A 17402-nucleotide genomic window follows, 5' to 3' on the forward strand; every position below is an offset into this window, starting at 1 on the left:
CCCCCCATCCCCCCCCCATGTCTCCCTGTCCCCATCCCCCCCCCGTCCCCCCCCCGCCCCCCCCGTCCCCCCCTGTCCCCATCCCCCCCCGTGTCCCCCCGTGTCCCCCTGTCCCCATCCCCCCCGTGTCCCCCGTGTCCCCCGTGCCGTGTCCCACCCTTGGCCGTGTGCAGATCCACCTCCACCGTGGGGTTTCCCCGCGAGTCCAGGATCTCCCGGGCCACGATTTTCTGGATGGACATGGCTGCGGGGGAGGGGCGGCGGTCAGGGGGACCCAGGCGTCCGGCTGAGCCCCCCCCGCCCCCCGACAGGGGACCCAGGTGTCCGGGGAACAACCCCCTCCCCCCGGCTGCTTCCCAAAACAGGGACCCAGGCGTCCGGGTGACCCTGATGTGACTCCACACCCCTCCCATGCCACAGGGGACCCAGGCGTCCGGGTGACCCCCGGTTGGCCCCAGAGAATCCCCCGCTCTCCCCTAAGGGGACCCAGGCGTCCGGGAGATGACCCTGTGCCAAAAAGGGGACCCAGGCGTCCGGGAGGGGACCCAGGCGCCCGGGGGAGACCCAGGTGTCCAGGAGGAACCCAGGTGTCCGGGAGGAACCCAGGTGTCCGGGAGGGGACCCAGGTGTCCGGGAGGAACCCAGGCGTCCGGGAGGGGACCCAGGCGTCCGGGCACTGCTCACTTGCGCTGGTTCCGCTGGGTCCTGCCCCCTGGAGGGTCCCCAGGGGCTATTTATGCCCAAGCCCCCCCAGCCCCCCCTCCCCCCCCAAGGGACCAGGGGACAAGTTCGGGACCCAGGCGTCCGGCGGGGGAGGGGACACCGCGGGGGACCCAGGCGTCCGGGCCGGGTGGCACTTGCCGATGGTCCCTGTGCGTCCCCTCCCCCCTCCCCGGGGTTATTTTTAGCCCCCCCAAAAGGTCTCGAGGAAAGGACACGGTAACACGAGACCCCTCCCCCCCCCCCCGAACTCCTGGGTCCCCCCCGGACTCCTGGGTCCCCGGCAGACGCCCGGATGCCTGGGTCCTCCGTCTTTGGGGGGAATCTCCCGGACGCCTGGGTCCCCTTTTTGAGTATGACGGGGGTCTCCCGGACGCCTGGGTTCCCTTTCGGGGGTCTCCCGGACGCCTGGGTCCCCTTTGGGTGGCGCTCGCAGCGCCCCCTGGCGGCTCCGCAGGGGCAGCACCGGCCGCGCGCCCCGCGGGGGGGGGGGGGAAATGGGCCCGGTGGGTGGGGGAGGGGCGGCGGCTCTGACCACTTCCCGGGGAAGTTCCCGCCGGGGGGGGGGCGGGGGCCCGGACGCCTGGGTCCCTCGGTCGGGGAGGGGGGGAGGGGCAGCGCTGGTAACCCCCCGAACCCCCCCCCCCCCGGTTCTGGGGGTCGCGTCCGCCCCCCCCCCGCTACCCACAATGCAGTGGGGTGCGGGAAAGAACGGCTGGGGGAGGGGCCGAACTCCTGGGTCCTTCCTGAGGCCCTCCCGAACTCCTGGGGTCCCCTCCCGAACTCCTGGGTCCTTCCTGAGTCCCTCCCGAACTCTTGTGTCCCCCTCCCGAACTCCTGGGTCCCCCCGAACTCCTGGGTGCCCTCCCGAACTCCTGGGTGCCCTCCCGAACTCCTGGGTCCTTCCTGAGTCCCTCCCGAACTCTTGTGTCCCCTCCCGAACTCCTGGGTCCCCCCGAACTCCTGGGTGCCCTCCCGAACTCCTGGGTGCCCTCCCGAACTCCTGGGTCCTTCCTGAGTCCCTCCCGAACTCCTGGGTGCCCCCGAACTCCTGGATTCTACCCCCCCTCCTCCCCCCCCCCTCCCCCGCCCCGGGGCAGGAAGTGAAACCGCCGCCCCTCCCCCCCCCGTCCCGGAAAGTCCCGCCCGGGGCTGAGTCAAAGCCGCGAGACAGGGGAGGGGGGATGGGCGCGGGGGGGAGGGGCCGTGCACGAGGAGGGGGTCTTTGCACGGGGAGGGGGGGTCCCAGCCCCTCCGCCCCCCTTTGGGGCGCACGCGGCCCGTTGCCCGGGGTGGGGGAGGGGCCGGGGTCCAGCGCGGGGGGGGGAGGGGCCACACCCTGATGTTGGAGGGGGGGGTGTCACAATAACGGGGGGACAAGACGGGGGGGTCGCCCCATTCCCCCGATCACCGTTATGGGGGCGCGCGCACCGGCGGAAAGGGGCGTGTCCCCTCAGGCCCCGCCCCCCTCAGGCCCCGCCCCCCTCGAGCCCCGCCCCCCCGCGCCGCTATGAAAAGCCGCCGCCTCGCGCCGCCGCCCGGCCCGACCTCGCGCCGCCGCTCCCGCCCCGCCCGCGCACGCGCAGCGGAGGCCACGCCCCCCTCCTCCTCCACTGCTCCGCCTCCCCTCGGGCCACGCCCCCGCCCCCCCGCCCGGCCCCGCCCCCCCGCGCTCCCGTTCCCGCCGGCGCCATGAGCGGGTGGGCGCCGTACGTGGAGACGCTGCTGGCGGACGGCACGTGCCAGGACGCCGCGATCGTGGGGTATCGCGACACGCCCGCGGTCTGGGCCGCGGCCCCGGGGAAGACGTTCGCCAACATCACGGTGAGAAACGGGGACGGCACGGGGCTGGGGGGGGGGGAAGGCGTTTCCCCGCCTTCCACGGAGGGGACCCAGGCGTTCGGGAGGGGGCGGGGCCTCAGGCATCGCCCCCCCCCCGCGGCGATGGGCACCGCGGAGGGACAAAAAAGGCAGAAAAACGCGAAAGTTGCCAGCGTGGCCCGGCCCCCCCCCGCCCTGGGGAGAGGGAGGGACCCAGGAGTTCCGGGAGGGACCCAGGAGTTCGGGGAGGGGGAGGACGGGATGGGACCCAGGAGTTCAGAGGGGATCCAGGAGTTCGTGTGGGGGGGGGGACGGGATGGGACCCAGGCGTCCGGGAGGGACCCAGGAGTTCGTGGGGGGTGGGGGGGACGGGATGGGACTCAGGAGTTCAGGGGGGACCCAGGCGTCCGGGAGGGACCCAGGCGTCCGGGAAGGGTTCCCCTTCCCCCCATCCAAAATCTGTCTGTCCACATCCCCCCCTTTTAAGAGGGATCCCTCCCGAACTCCTGGGTCCCTCCCGAACTCCCGGGTCCCCTGAAAAAGGAGGGGGAGGGGAGGGGTCCCTAAAAAACCCCCCCAAAAAAATGCGCGGAATGTGGCCACTTCCCGGTGGGGGAGGGGCGGGCCGGGGCTTCCTGTGGGGGAGGGGCGGCGCGCGCGCATCCCCCCCTTCCCCCCGTCCCGGACGCCTGGGTCCCCCCCGCGGAAATCGGGGTGGGGGGGGAGAGGAAGTTGTGGGGGGGGCCCATGTTAGGGGGGAGGGGGAGGGACCCCGGATGCCTGGGTCCCTCCCGAACGCCTGGGTCCCGTCCCTGAACGCCTGGGGCCCTTATAAGGTCATAAGATGGATGGGAGAGTCGGGGGGGGGATGGGGGTTATGGCCCGGATGCCTGGGTCCCTTCTGGGGTCATGGGGGGGATCCCTCCCGAACTCCGGGGTCCCCTCTGGACTCCTGGTCACTCCTGAGGTCTTGAGTCCCCTCCCGAACGCCTGGGTCCCCTCCCGAACGCCTGGGTCCCCTCCCGAACGCCTGGGTCCATCCTGAAGTCTCGAGTCCCTCCCCAAACTCTGGGGTCCCCTCCCGAACACCTGGGTCCCTCCCGAACTCCTGGTCCCCCTCTTGAACGCCTGGGTCATTCCTGAAGTCTTGAGTCCCCTCCGCGAACTCCTGGGTCCCCTCCCGAACTCCTGGGTCCCCTCCCGAACTCCTGGGTCCCCCCCGAACTCCTGGGTCCCTCCCGAACGCCTGGGTCCCTCATGTTCTATGTGTGTGGGGGGTGCAATTCCTTCTCCATCTGGCTGCATCTGTTTGGGGTTGGGGGCTGGGGTGCCCCCTGCCCCAACCCCCTGACCCCCTGACCCGTCCCCCCCGCGCCCCCTGACACGACCCCCCCCTGACCCGCCCCCCCCCCAGCATCCCCTAACCTGCCCCCTGACCCGTCCCCCCCCAGCGCCCCCTGACCACCCCACCCTGCACCCCCTGACCTGCCCCCACCAGTACCCCCTGACCTGACCCCCCCTGCACCCCCCCCCCCCCCCGCCCCATCCCCCCTGGCACCCCCTGACCCACTCCCCCCCTGCCCCCCCCCTGCACCCCCCACCCCCCCCCACCCAATCCCCCCCGGTGCCCTCTGACCCGCTCCCCCCCAGCGCCCCCTGCCCCACCCCCCCTGCACCCCCCCGCCGCGCCCCCTGACGCCCGGCCGTCCCGGCGCAGGCGGCGGAGGTGGCGGCGCTGGTGGGCCCCGAGCGGGGGCCGCTGCTGGTGCAGGGGCTGACGCTGGGGGGGCTGCGCTGCTCCGTGATCCGCGACTCGCTGCTGGTGGAGGGGCGAGCACAGCATGGACCTGCGCAGCAAGAGCGCGCCGGGGGCGCCCACCTTCAACATCACGGCCACCATCACCAACAAGAGTGAGCCATGGACCCCCTGACCCCCCCATGGACACCCCCTGACCCCCATGGACCCCCTGACCCCCTATAGACACCCCCTGATCCCCCATAGACACCCCCTGACCCCCCACAGACCCCCTGAGCCCCCACCTTCAACATCACGGCCACCATCACCAACAAGAGTGAGCCATGGACCCCCCATAGACACCCCCTGACCCCCCATAGACACCCCCTGACCCCCCTGACCCCCCATAGACACCCCCTGACCCCCACCTTCAACATCACGGCCACCATCACCAACAAGAGTGAGCCATGGACCCCCCATGGACCCCCATAGACACCCCCTGACCCCCCTGACCCCCATAGACACCCCCTGACCCCCCTGACCCCCATAGACACCCCCATAGACACCCCCTGACCCCCATAGACACCCCCTGACCCCCATAGACACCCCCTGACCCCCCCTGACCCCCATAGACACCCCTGTACCCCCACCTTCAACATCACGGCCACCATCACCAACAAGAGTGAGCCATGGACCCCCCATGGACCCCCCATGGACCCCCTGACCCCCCTGAACCCCATAGACCACCCCCTGATCCCCCATAGACACCCCCTGACCCCCATAGACACCCCTGACCCCCACCTTCAACATCACGGCCACCATCACCAACAAGAGTGAGCCATGGACCCCCCTGACCCCCATAGACACCCCCTGACCCCCCTGATCCCCCATAGACACCCCCATAGACACCCCCTGACCCCCTATAGACACCCCTGAGCCCCCTGACCCCCACCTTCAACATCACGGCCACCATCACCAACAAGAGTGAGCCATGGACCCCCTGACCCCCCCATGGACACCCCCTGACCCCCATGGACCCCCTGACCCCCTATAGACACCCCCTGATCCCCCATAGACACCCCCTGACCCCCCATAGACCCCCTGATCCCCCATAGACACCCCTGAGCCCCCACCTTCAACATCACGGCCACCATCACCAACAAGAGTGAGCCATGGACCCCCCATGGACCCCCTGACCCCCCATGGACCCCCTGACCCCCTATAGACACCCCCTGACCCCCCTGATCCCCCATAGACACCCCCTGACCCCCCATAGACACCCCTGAGCCCCCACCTTCAACATCACGGCCACCATCACCAACAAGAGTGAGCCATGGACCCCCCATGGACCCCCTGACCCCCCATGGACCCCCCTGACCCCCTATAGACACCCCCCTGACCCCCCATAGACACCCCCTGACCCCCCTGATCCCCCATAGACACCCCCTGACCCCCATAGACACCCCCTGACCCCCATAGACACCCCCGACCCCCATAGACACCCCCTGACCCCCCTGACCCCCATAGACACCCCTGAGCCCCCACCTTCAACATCACGGCCACCATCACCAACAAGAGTGAGTCATGGACCCCTCCATAGACACCCCCCATGGACCCCCCCCTGACCCCCCCATAGACACCCCCTGACCCCCCATAGACACCCGCTGACCCCCCACTTTCAACATCACGGCCACCATCACCAACAAGAGTGAGCCATGGACCCCCTGACCCCCCCACGGACACCCCCTGACCCCCACAGACACCCCCTGACCCCCATAGACACCCCCTGACCCCCACCTTCAACATCACGGCCACCATCACCAACAAGAGTGAGCCATGGACCCCCCATAGACACCCCCTGAGCCCCCATAGACACCCCCTGAGCCCCCATAGACACCCCCTGAGCCCCCACCTTCAACATCACGGCCACCGTCACCAACGAGAGGGAGTGACCCCCCCCATAGACACCCCGTAACCCCCCTGACCCCCCCCATAGAGCCCCTGACGCCCCATAACCCCCTATAGACCCCCCCATAACCCCCTATAGACCCCCCCATAACCCCCACCATTATCACGGCCGCCATCACCAACAAGAGGGAGTGACCCCCCCCCCCAGGCACCTTCACCAGAGTCACCCAGTGGGGACCCCACCCCCCCATGACCCCATGTTCCCCTCCCCCAGGTCCCCTCTGTCTGCCTCTTGAGGGGTCACCTGAGGTCACCCCCCACCCCGCCCCCTCCCCCACCCTGACCCCCGCCCCTCCCCCACCCTGACCCCCCCTCCCCCGCAGCCATCGTGCTGGTGTTGGGCAAGGAGGGGGTTACCCCATCCCCCCGCCCCTCCCCCACCCTGACCACCCCTCCCCCGCAGCCATCGTGCTGGTGATGGGCAAGGAGGGGGGTACCCCATCCCCCCGCCCCTCCCCCACCCTGACCGCCCCTCCCCCGCAGCCATCGTGCTGGTGATGGGCAAGGAGGGGGGTACCCCCACCCTGACCCCCGCCCCTCCCCCACCCTGACCGCCCCTCCCCCGCAGCCATCGTGCTGGTGATGGGCAAGGAGGGGGGTACCCCACCCTGACCCCCGCCCCTCCCCCACCCTGACCGCCCCTCCCCCGCAGCCATCGTGCTGGTGATGGGCAAGGAGGGCGTCCACGGCGGCGTCGTCAACAAGAAATGCTACGACATGGCCGCCCACCTGCGGCGCTCCCAGTACTGAGGGACCGGGATCCACCGGGATCCACTGGGGACCACGGGACCCCCGGGACCCCCCGGGACCCCCGGGACCAGCAGGAGCCTCCAGGGACCATCAGGACCTGCCCCTCCCCCCCCCGCTGCCGGCAGCAAAATAAACGAACAGCCTGTGGGGAGAGAATGTGTGGGGCTGGTGTGGGGCTGGTGTGGGGCTGGGACGCGTGGGGCTCATGTGGGGCTGGGACATGTGGGGCTGGGATGCATGGGCTGGGATGTGGGGTGAGATGTGGGGCGGGGATCAGAGCTGTGGGGCTGAGATGCGTGGGGTGGGGTGGGATGTGGGGCAGAGCTGTGGGGCTGGGATGCGTGGGCTGGGATGTGGGGTGAGATGTGGGGCGGGGATCAGAGCTGTGGGGCCGAGATGCGTGGGGTGGGTTGTGGGGTGGGATGTGGGGCAGAGCTGTGGCGCTTGCTGGGGACGCGTGGGGGCAGGGCTGGGGCTGTGGGGTGTGTCCCCCGTCTCCCGGACGCCTGGGTCCCTCCCGGACGCCTGGGTCCAAGGTCTGCGCCACACCCGGGGGTCAGAGGTCGCCGTGGGGCAGCAGCCACGTCACCCCCTGCACCCTCCACCCCAGCCCCCCGGGTGGAGGGGGCGGGGCCAGCGGGGCCACGTGGGGCAGAGCGGGCGTGGGGGGCGGGGCCGTGGGGCGGAAGCGGCTCTGGCTCCTTCAGCCCTTTTAAGGGCAACGGCTGCGGCGCTTCCCCTCCCCCCGCCCTGAGTCACAGCCCGGACGCCTGGGTCCCTGGCGCAGAGGGGCCGGATGCCTGGGTCCCTCGCACAGAGGGGCCGGAGGAGCCCCACGGTCGGAACCGCGGTGTGGGGTGGACGGGGACCCAGGCGTTCGAGCCCCATAAGTGCCCCCAGTGCCCCGCTGTGGGTGTGGGGCAGTTATGGGGCGGCTGTTCCATCCCCTCCCCCCGGGTCCGTCTGGGGTCCCTGACCCCAGGTGACCCCCAGTTCGTCTCCCCCGCACCCACCGGCCCCGGCGGTGCCCGGGAGGGGCGGAGCCTCAGCAAAGCCCGCCCACCGTGTAGCCAATCCCCGCCGCCTGCCCTTCCCGCCTAAACACCCTCCGCCAATGAGCGGCGCGACGTCGTCAGCGCCGGGACCGCGCCCCCTCGGCTGGGGACACGCCCACAAGCAGCTCCCGAAGCCACGCCCTCTCCTTGTCCACGCCCCCAACCCCTCCCCTTTAGGCCAAGCCACGCCTGCGCGCCTGCGCCACGCCCCCTCCTCTCAGGTCCACGCCTCCCGCTCCTCCCAGTGGCCCGCGCTCCGCCTCCCGCGCAGGCCCCCGCCCCCTCCGCCGGAAGCCCCGCCCCTCCCCCGGCCGCGCGCAGGCGCGCGGCGCACGCGCAGTCCCGCCCCGAGTCACCTTGGGGTCCGGACCCCCCGGGTCCCCGTGTCCCCCCGGTCCGAGTCCCCGCCGGTCCGTGTGTCCGCGTGTCCCCCGGTCCGTCTGTCCCGGATCCGCGGCCGGTCCCGATGGCGGCGGCTCCGGCGGCTCCAGCGGCTCCGGCCGAGCGGCCCCAAGACGTCCCCGAAGTCCGTGAAGTTCCTGTTCGGCGGGCTGGCCGGGTGAGACCCCGAACCGGGACCGGGAACCGGGACCCCGAACTGGGACCGGGAACCGGGACCCCCCAAACCGGGACCCCGAACCGGGAACCGGGACCCCAAACCGGGACCCCCAAACCGGGACCCCGACCTGGGACCCCCAAATCGGGATCCCGAACCGGGACCCCGAACCGGGAACCGGGACCCCAAACCGGGACCCCCAAATCGGGACCCCGAACCGGGACCCTGAACTGGGAACCGGGACCCCAAACCGGGACCCCAACCTGGGACCCCCGAACCGGGACCCCAAACTGGAACCCCGAACCGGGACCCCCAATCTGGGACCCCAAACCAGGACCCGGGACCCCAAAACCGGGACCTCCGAACCGGGACCCCGAACCGGGACCCCCAGTCTGGGACCCCAAACTGGGACCCTGAACCCAAACTGCCCCTGAACCGGCCGCGGCTCAGGCCGATTCTGGGGTGTCTCACATGGTGATTTTGGGGTGAAATCCCCCGTTCCTGGTGCAGAATGGGCGCCCGCGGTGCCCGTGCCGGGTGGGGGCGGGTTTGGGGTGCCTCACGTGGTGAATTTGGGGTGAATTGCGGTGGTTTTGGCGCAGAATGGGCGCCACGGTGTTCGTGCAGCCGCTGGACCTGGTGAAGAACCGGATGCAGCTGAGCGGGGAGGGGGCGCGGACGCGCGAGTTCCCCACGAGCTTCCACGCGCTGGCGGCGATCCTGCGCAACGAGGGGCTGCGGGGCATCTACACCGGGTACACCCCAAAATACACCCCCTTGAACCCCAAAATACACCCCCTGAGCCCCATTGAACCACATTGAACCCCCTGAGCCCCCGGGTTCATCCTGCGCAACGAGGGGCTGCGGGGCATCTACACCGGGTACACCCCAAAATACACCCCCATTGAACCCCAAAATACACCCCCTGAACCACATTGAACCCCGTTGAACCCCACTGAACCCCATTGAACCCCCTGAGCCCCCATTGGACCCCCACTGAACCCCCTGAACCCCCATTGAACCCCCTGAGCCCCCATTGAACCCCATTGAACCCCCTGAGCCCCACTGAACCCCATTCAACCCCAAAATACACCCCCTGAACCCCATTGAACCCCCTGAGCCCCCATTGAACCCCATTGAATCCCCTGAACCCCCATTGAACCCCATTGAACCCCGTTGAACCCCATAGAACCCCCTGAGCCCCATTGAACCCCCTGAGCCCCCATTGAACCCCATTGAACCCCCTGAGCCCCATTGAACCCCCTGAGCCCCCATTGAACCCCCTGAGCCCCCATTGGACCCCATTGACCCCCATTGAACCCCCTGAACCCCCATTGAACCCCATTGAACCCCCTGAGCCCCCATTGGACCCCATTGACCCCCATTGAACCCCCTGAACCCCCATTGAACCCCATTGAACCCCCTGAGCCCCCATTGAACCCCCTGACCCCCATTGAACCCATTGAACCCCACTGAACCCCCCATTGAACCCCCTGAGCCCCCATTGAACCTCATTGAACCCCCATTGAACCCCCTGAACCCCCATTGAACCCCATTGAACCCCCTGAGCCCCCATTGAACCCCCTGACCCCCCATTGAACCCCATTGAACCCCACTGAACCCCCATTGAACCCCCTGAGCCCCATTGAACCCCACTGAACCCCCTGAGCCCCCATTGAACCTCATTGAACCCCCTGAACCCCCATTGAACCCCCTGAGCCCCCATTGAACCTCATTGAACCCCCTGAACCCCCATTGAACCCCATTGAACCCCCCGACCCCCATTGAACCCCATTGAACCCCCCGAGCCCCCACTGAACCCCATTGAACCCCATTGAACCCCCTGAGCCCCATTGAACCCCATTGAACTCCCTGAGCCCCATTGAACCCCCTGAGCCCCCATTGAACCCCACTGAACCCCCATTGAACCCCATTGAACCCCCTGAGCCCCATTGAACCCCATTGAACCCCCTGAGCCCCCATTGAACCCCCTGAGCCCCCACTGAACCCCATTGAACCCCCTGAGCCCCACTGAACCCCATTGAACCCCCTGAGCCCCCATTGAACCCCACTGAACCGCCATTGAACCCCATTGAACCCCCTGAGCCCCACTGAACCCCATTGAACCCCATTGAACCCCCTGAGCCCCCATTGAACCCCCTGACCCCCATTGAACCCCATTGAACCCCACTGAACCCCCATTGAACCCCCTGAGCCCCCATTGAACCTCATTGAACCCCCATTGAACCCCCTGAACCCCCATTGAACCCCATTGAACCCCCTGAGCCCCCATTGAACCCCCTGACCCCCATTGAACCCCATTGAACCCCACTGAACCCCCATTGAACCCCCTGAGCCCCATTGAACCCCACTGAACCCCCTGAGCCCCCATTGAACCTCATTGAACCCCCTGAACCCCCATTGAACCCCCTGAGCCCCCATTGAACCTCATTGAACCCCCTGAACCCCCATTGAACCCCATTGAACCCCCCGACCCCCATTGAACCCCATTGAACCCCCCGAGCCCCCACTGAACCCCATTGAACCCCATTGAACCCCCTGAGCCCCATTGAACCCCATTGAACTCCCTGAGCCCCATTGAACCCCCTGAGCCCCCATTGAACCCCACTGAACCCCCATTGAACCCCATTGAACCCCCTGAGCCCCATTGAACCCCCTGAGCCCCCATTGAACCCCCTGAGCCCCCACTGAACCCCATTGAACCCCCTGAGCCCCACTGAACCCCATTGAACCCCCTGAGCCCCCATTGAACCCCACTGAACCCCATTGAACCCCATTGAACCCCCTGAGCCCCACTGAACCCCATTGAACCCCATTGAACCCCCTGAGCCCCATTGAACCAAATTGAACCCCCTGAGCCCCATTGAGCCCCATTGAACCCCATTGAACCCCATTGAACCCCACTGAACCCCATTGAACCCCCTGACCCCCACTGAACCCCCACTGAACCCCCTGACCCCCGGGTTCGTGCTGCGCAATGAGGGGCTGGGGGCACATGCACTGGGTGCCCCAAAATACTGACCCCCCACACGCCCCCCGGGACCCCGATCCCCATCGCCCCCCGGGGCGGCTTCACGGGACTTGAGGCGCTTCTGTGGGATCTGGGGTCGTTTTTCACATCTCCCATTTTTGGGGTGTCTCCCCCCATTTTGGGGTGTCTCACCCATTTCAGGGTGTCTGACCCATTTTGGGGTGTCTCCCCCATTTCGGGATGTCTCCCCCGTTTCGGGGTGTCTGACCCATTTTTGGGGGTGCCAACCCCGTTTGGGGGTGCTGCCCCGTTTGGGGTGCTGCCCCGTTTGGGGTGCTGACCCGTTTTGGGGTGTCCGACCCGTTTTGGGGTGCCTCTCCCGTTTTGGGGCGCCTGACCCATTTTCGGGGCGCCTGACCCCATTTCGGGGTGCTGCCCCGTGTTGAGGTGCTGACCCATTTTTGGGGGTGCCACCCCCATTTGGGGGTGCTGCCCCGTTTTGGGGTGCTGACTTGTTTTTGGGGGTGTCTCCCCCGTGTGGGGTGCTGACCCGTTTCGGGGTGTCTCCCCCGTGTTTGGGGTGCTGACTCCTTTTGGGGGTGCTGACCCGTGTTCGGGGTGCTGACCCGTTTCGGGGTGCCGCCCCGTTTTCGGGGTGCTGACCCGTTTCGGGGTGTCTCCCCCGTGTGGGGTGCTGACCCGTTTCGGGGTGCTGACCCGTTTTGGGGTGTCTCCCCCGTGTGGGGTGCTGACCCGTTTCGGGGTGCCGCCCCGTGTTCGGGGTGCTGACCCGTTTCGGGGTGTCTCCCCCGTGTGGGGTGCTGACCCGTTTTGGGGTGCCGCCCCGTTTTGGGGTGCTGACCCGTTTCGGGGTGCCGCCCCGTGTTCGGGGTGTCTCCCCCGTGTGGGGTGCTGACCCGTTTTGGGGTGTCTCCCCCGTGTGGGGTGCTGACCCGTTTCGGGGTGCCGCCCCGTGTTCGGGGTGCTGACCCGTTTCGGGATGTCTCCCCCGTGTGGGGTGCTGACCCGTTCCGGGGTGCCGCCCCGTGTGGGGTGCTGACCCGTTCCGGGGTGCCGCCCCGTGTGGGGTGCTGCCTCGTTTTGGGGTGCTGACCCGTTTCGGGGCGCCGCCCCGCGTGGGGTGCTGCCTCGTTTTGGGGTGCTGACCCGTTTCGGGGCGCCGCCCCGCGTGGGGTGCTGCCTCGTTTTGGGGTGCTGACCCGTTTCGGGGCGCCGCCCCGCGTGGGTGCCGCCCGGTGCGCAGGCTGTCGGCGGGGCTGCTGCGGCAGGCCACGTACACCACGACGCGCCTGGGGATCTACACGGTGCTGCTGGAGCGGCTGGGGGGCGCGGACGGGACCCCCCCCCCGTTCCTGGCCAAGGCCGCCATGGGCATGACGGCCGGCGCCGCCGGCGCCTTCGTGGGGACGCCGGCCGAGGTGGCGCTGATCCGCATGACGGCCGACGGACGGTGAGGACGGGGCAAAACTCCCCAAAATTGGGCAAAACGCCCAAATCCTGGCCCAAACGGGGGGGTTTGACCCAAACGGGTGGGGGGGGGTTGACCCAAACAGGGGGGTTTAACCCAAACGGGGGGGTTTGACCCAAACGGGGGGTCCTGACCCGCCGGCCGAGGTGGCGCTGATCCGCATGACGGCCGACGGACGGTGAGGACGGGGCAAAACTCCCCAAAATTGGGCAAAACGCCCAAATCCTGACCCAAACGGGGGGGTTTAACCCAAACAGGGGGGTTTGACCCAAACGGGGGGGGTTTAACCCAAACGGGGGGGGTTTGACCCAAACTGGGAGGGTTTGACCCAAACAGCACGTTTTTAACCCAAACAGCGGGTTTCTGACCCTTTTCACCCAAACGGTGGGTTATCGACCCGAACAGCGGGTTATTGACCTGGAACGGCGGGTTCGGACCCCATGCGGCGGGTTTTGCCCAAAACGCTGTGGTTTTGACCCAAATGCGGGTTTCTGACCCAAACGTGCCGTTTCTGGCCCAAACGCACCGTTTCTGACCCAAACACGCCGTTTCTGGCCCAAACGCGCCGTTTCTGGCCCAAACGCGCCGTTTCTGACCCAAACGCGCCGTTTCTGGCCCCAAACGCGCCGTTTCTGGCCCAAACGCTCCGTTTCTGGCCCAAACGCGCCGTTTCTGGCCCAAACGCGCCGTTTCTGGCCCAAACGCGCCGTTTCTGGCCCCAAACGCGCCGTTTCTGACCCCAAATGCGCCATTTCTGGCCCCAAACGCGCCGTTTCTGGCCCAAACGCTCCGTTTCTGACCCAAACGCGCCGTTTCTGGCCCAAACGCGCCGTTTCTGGCCCAAACGCGCCGTTTCTGGCCCCAAACGCGCCGTTTCTGACCCCAAACACTCCGTTTCTGACCCAAACACGCCGTTTCTGGCCCAAACGCGCCGTTTCTGGCCCAAACGCGCCGTTTCTGGCCCAAACGCGCCGTTTCTGGCCCGAACCGTTGCAGGCTGCCCCCTGATCAGCGCCGCGGGTACCGGAACGTGCTGGACGCGCTGGTGCGGATGGCGCGGGAGGAGGGGATCGGCACGCTCTGGAGGGTACGGCCCCCTGACCCCTGTGACCCCTGACCCCTGTGACCCCCAAAATCCACCCTGACCCCCTGTGACCCCCAAAACCCACCCTGACCCCCCTGTGACCCCCCATTGACCCTGTGAACCCCCAAACCTGCATGGGGGGATCAGCACACTCTGGAGGGTATGGGGGGACCCTAAAACCCACCCTGACCCCCCTCTGACCTCCCTGTGACCCCCCATTGACCCCATGAACCCCCAAACCTGCGAGGGGGGAGGGGGATCCCCACACTGGGGGGGACACATGGGGGGGTCAGGGGGATTTGGGGGACCCCCCACACCCCACATTCCCAGGCTGTATCCCCACCATGGCTCACACTGGGGTGCAGGGGAGGTTTTGGGGTGCAGGGGGTCATATTTTGGGGTACCCCGTCTCCAGGGCTGCATCCCCACCATGGCTCGCGCCGTCGTGGTCAACGCCGCCCAACTCGCCTCCTACTCGCAGTCCAAGCAATTCCTGCTCGAGACGGGTACGTGGGGGGACCCCAAAACCCCGGACCCCCCAACAACAACCCCAGACCCCCCCCCCGCGACCCCCATCTCAATTTCGGGGTGTCCCCCCCCCCCCAGGCCGCTTCCCGCGATGACATTTTGTGCCACTTCTGCGCCAGCATGATCAGCGGCTTGGTCACCACGGCCGCCTCCATGCCCGTCGACATCGTTAAAACGCGGTGGGTAATTAGCGGGGGGTTAATTAACGAGCAGGGACCCCCCCCGTACCTTCCCGGGGGGGGACGCCCCGAAAATCCCCGGTTTTCACCCCAACATTGGCCCCGCAGCATCCAGAACATGCGGACGATCGACGGGAAACCTGAGTATCGCAACGGGCTGGTGAGTTTGGGGGAGTCCCCGGTTTGGGGGGGTCCCCTTGGTTTGGGGGTTCCCCCAGTTTGGGGGTTATCTCCTGGTTTGGGGTTCCCCCAGTTTGGGGTTCCTCGCATTTTGGAGGTTCCCTCGGTTTGGGGGTTCCTCCCTGTTTTGGGGGCTCCCCAGGGGGGTGCTCCAGTATTTTGGGGTCCCCCCATTTTTTTGGGGTCCCCATTTCCCCCAGGAGGTGTCACCAGTTTTGTGTTTCCAGATACCCCTCGTGCCTTTGGGGTTCACCCCATTTTGGGGTCCCCCCATTTTGGGGTGTCCCCCCATTTTGGGCCCCCCCTCCTCATTTTGGGGTCCCCCGATCCCCTGTGTGTCCCCCCTTTTATCTTGAGGGGATTCCCCAGGATTTGGGGGATCCTTGGGGGTTTTTTGAGGTCCCCTGAGGTTTGGGGGTTCCAGCCCCATTTGGGGGGGGTTCCCCAGGGGCTTTTGGGGCTCCCCAGGTTTTGGGGTCCCCCCCGAACCCCATTTCTCCCCCGGGCAATGCGGGTGGTGCGGCTGGAGGGGCTCCCCGCGCTCTGGAAGGGCTTCACTGCCCCCCGTTCTTTTTGGGGTTCTCCCCGGGGTTTTGGGTTCTCCCTGGTTTTTGGGGTTCTCCCCAGGTTTTTGGGGTTCTCCCCGGGTTTGGGGGTTCTCCCCGGGTTTGGGGGTTCTCCCCAGGTTTTGGGGTTCTCCCCGTGGTTTTTGGGGTTCTCCCCAGGTTTGGGGGTTCTCCCCAGGTTTTTGGGGTTCTCCCTGGGGTTTTAGGGTTCTCCCCAGGTTTGGGGGTTCTCCCCGGGTTTGGGGGTTCTCCCCGGGTTTGGGGGTTCTCCCCGTGGTTTTTGGGGTTCTCCCCAGGTTTGGGGGTTCTCCCCGGGGTTTGGGGTTCTCCCCGGGTTTTGGGGTTCTCCCCGGGTTTGAGGGTTCTCCCCGTGCTTTTTGGGGTTCTCCCCAGGTTTTGGGGTTCTCCCCAGGTTTTTGGGGTTCTCCCTGGGGTTTGGGGTTCTCCCCAGGTTTGGGGTTCTCCCCAGGTTTTGGGGTTCTCCCCAGGTTTGGGGTTCTCCCCGGGTTTGGGGTTCTCCCCGGGGTTTGGGGTTCTCCCCGGGTTCGGGGTCCCCCTGACCCCCGTTTCCCGCAGGAGGTGCTGGTGCGGGTGGTGCGGCTGGAGGGGCTCCCCGCGCTCTGGAAGGGCTTCACCCCGTACTACGCGCGGCTGGGCCCGCACACCGTGCTCACCTTCATCTTCCTGGAGCAGCTGAACCGCGCCTACGGGCGCCTGTTCCTCACCCCCTGACCTATGGATCTATAGGGGACGGGGGGTGTGTGGGTCCCGTTCGGCTGTTCCTCACCCCCTGACCTATGGATCTATAGGGGGGGTGGGTCCCGTTCGGCTGTTCCTCACCCCCTGACCTATGGATCTATAGGGGGGTGTGGGTCCCGTTCGGCTGTTCCTCACCCCCTGACCTATGGATCTATAGGGGGGGTGGGTCCCATTCGGCTGTTCCTCACCCCCTGACCTATGGATCTATAGGGGGGGTGTGGGTCACGTTTAGCTGTTTCTCAGCCCCTGACCTATGGATCTATAGAATCTCTAGGGCCTGGAGGGTGTGTGCATGGGTCACAATTGGCTCTTCCTGAGCCCCTGACCCCAACCTATGGATCTATAGGGGCCGGGGGTGTGTGTGGTTCACAGCTGCTTGTTCCTGACCCCGACCTATGGATCTATAGGGGCCGGGGGGTGTGTGTGGTTCACAGCTGCTTGTTCCTGACCCCGACCTATGGATCTATAGGGGCTGGGGGGTGTGTGTGGGTCATAGCCGCCTGTTCCTCACCCCCTGACCCCCTATGGCATCTGTAGGGGCTGGGGGCGTATATGGTGTTCTCACATCCCCACAGGGCGGTCCCAAGTCCCTATAGGGGGTATAGAGGAGCTGGGGGGCGTATATGGTGTATATGGGTCACAGCCACCTCTTCCTCGCCCCCTGACCCCCCTATGGAATCCATAGGGGCTGGGGGGTCCCTATAGAGGTGTCTCACGTCCCTACAGGCTGTCCCCATGGGGGGCTTTGTCTGTGTGTCTGTCCCTATAGGGGCTGGGGGTGTCTGTGTGTCCCTATGGGGTGTCAAAGGTCAAGGTCATGGGCAGGAGCACCCCCTCCCCCCCCCAAAGGGCTTCGGTACTGACAGCTCGTTATCATGTAACTGATTAATTAATTAAACCGGAATCATGTGGAGGCGGCTCTGACCCAAACTGGGGACACTGGGGGACACTGGGGGACACTGGGATGAACTGGAGACACTGGGGGACACTGGGATGAACTGGGGACACTGGGCTGAACTG

At 67.2% G+C, this 17402-nt stretch overlaps 2 protein-coding genes across 2 annotated transcripts; both read left to right on the forward strand.

Moving 5' to 3' along the window:
- Positions 1 to 2243: 2243 nt before the first annotated feature.
- On the forward strand, positions 2244 to 7150 carry PFN1 (profilin 1). Its single transcript, XM_065044222.1, is given in 4 exon segments — positions 2244 to 2544; positions 4259 to 4369; positions 4371 to 4452; positions 6897 to 7150. Coding segments are annotated over 4 exon segments (423 nt in total). The 5' UTR covers positions 2244 to 2412; the 3' UTR covers positions 6995 to 7150.
- A 943-nt stretch (positions 7151 to 8093) lies between these two features.
- On the forward strand, positions 8094 to 17295 carry SLC25A11 (solute carrier family 25 member 11). Its single transcript, XM_065044223.1, has 8 exons — positions 8094 to 8608; positions 9208 to 9360; positions 12862 to 13068; positions 14083 to 14173; positions 14586 to 14684; positions 14786 to 14877; positions 14986 to 15037; positions 16200 to 17295. The coding sequence occupies exons 1-8, from the start codon at positions 8109 to 8111 to the stop codon at positions 16353 to 16355; spliced, it is 1350 nt and encodes a 449-aa protein (XP_064900295.1). The 5' UTR covers positions 8094 to 8108; the 3' UTR covers positions 16356 to 17295.
- The last annotated feature ends 107 nt before the right edge of the window (positions 17296 to 17402 follow it).

Source organism: Columba livia, chromosome 33 (genome assembly GCF_036013475.1).
Source record: "Columba livia isolate bColLiv1 breed racing homer chromosome 33, bColLiv1.pat.W.v2, whole genome shotgun sequence".
NCBI lineage: Eukaryota > Metazoa > Chordata > Aves > Columbiformes > Columbidae > Columba > Columba livia.

What these genes read in the sequence shown, in the direction of transcription:
- SLC25A11 (XM_065044223.1), top strand. Translation starts at nt 8,109, where the DNA reads ATGAGCGGCGCGACGTCGTCAGCGCCGGGACCGCGCCCCCTCGGCTGG. An exon ending in GGATCGGCACGCTCTGGAGG is followed by an intron (nt 14,174 to 14,585) that starts GTACGGCCCCCT and finishes CCCCGTCTCCAG; the next exon opens with GGCTGCATCCCCACCATGGC. An exon ending in TGCTCGAGACGGGTACGTGG is followed by an intron (nt 14,685 to 14,785) that starts GGGGACCCCAAA and finishes CAGGCCGCTTCC; the next exon opens with CGCGATGACATTTTGTGCCA.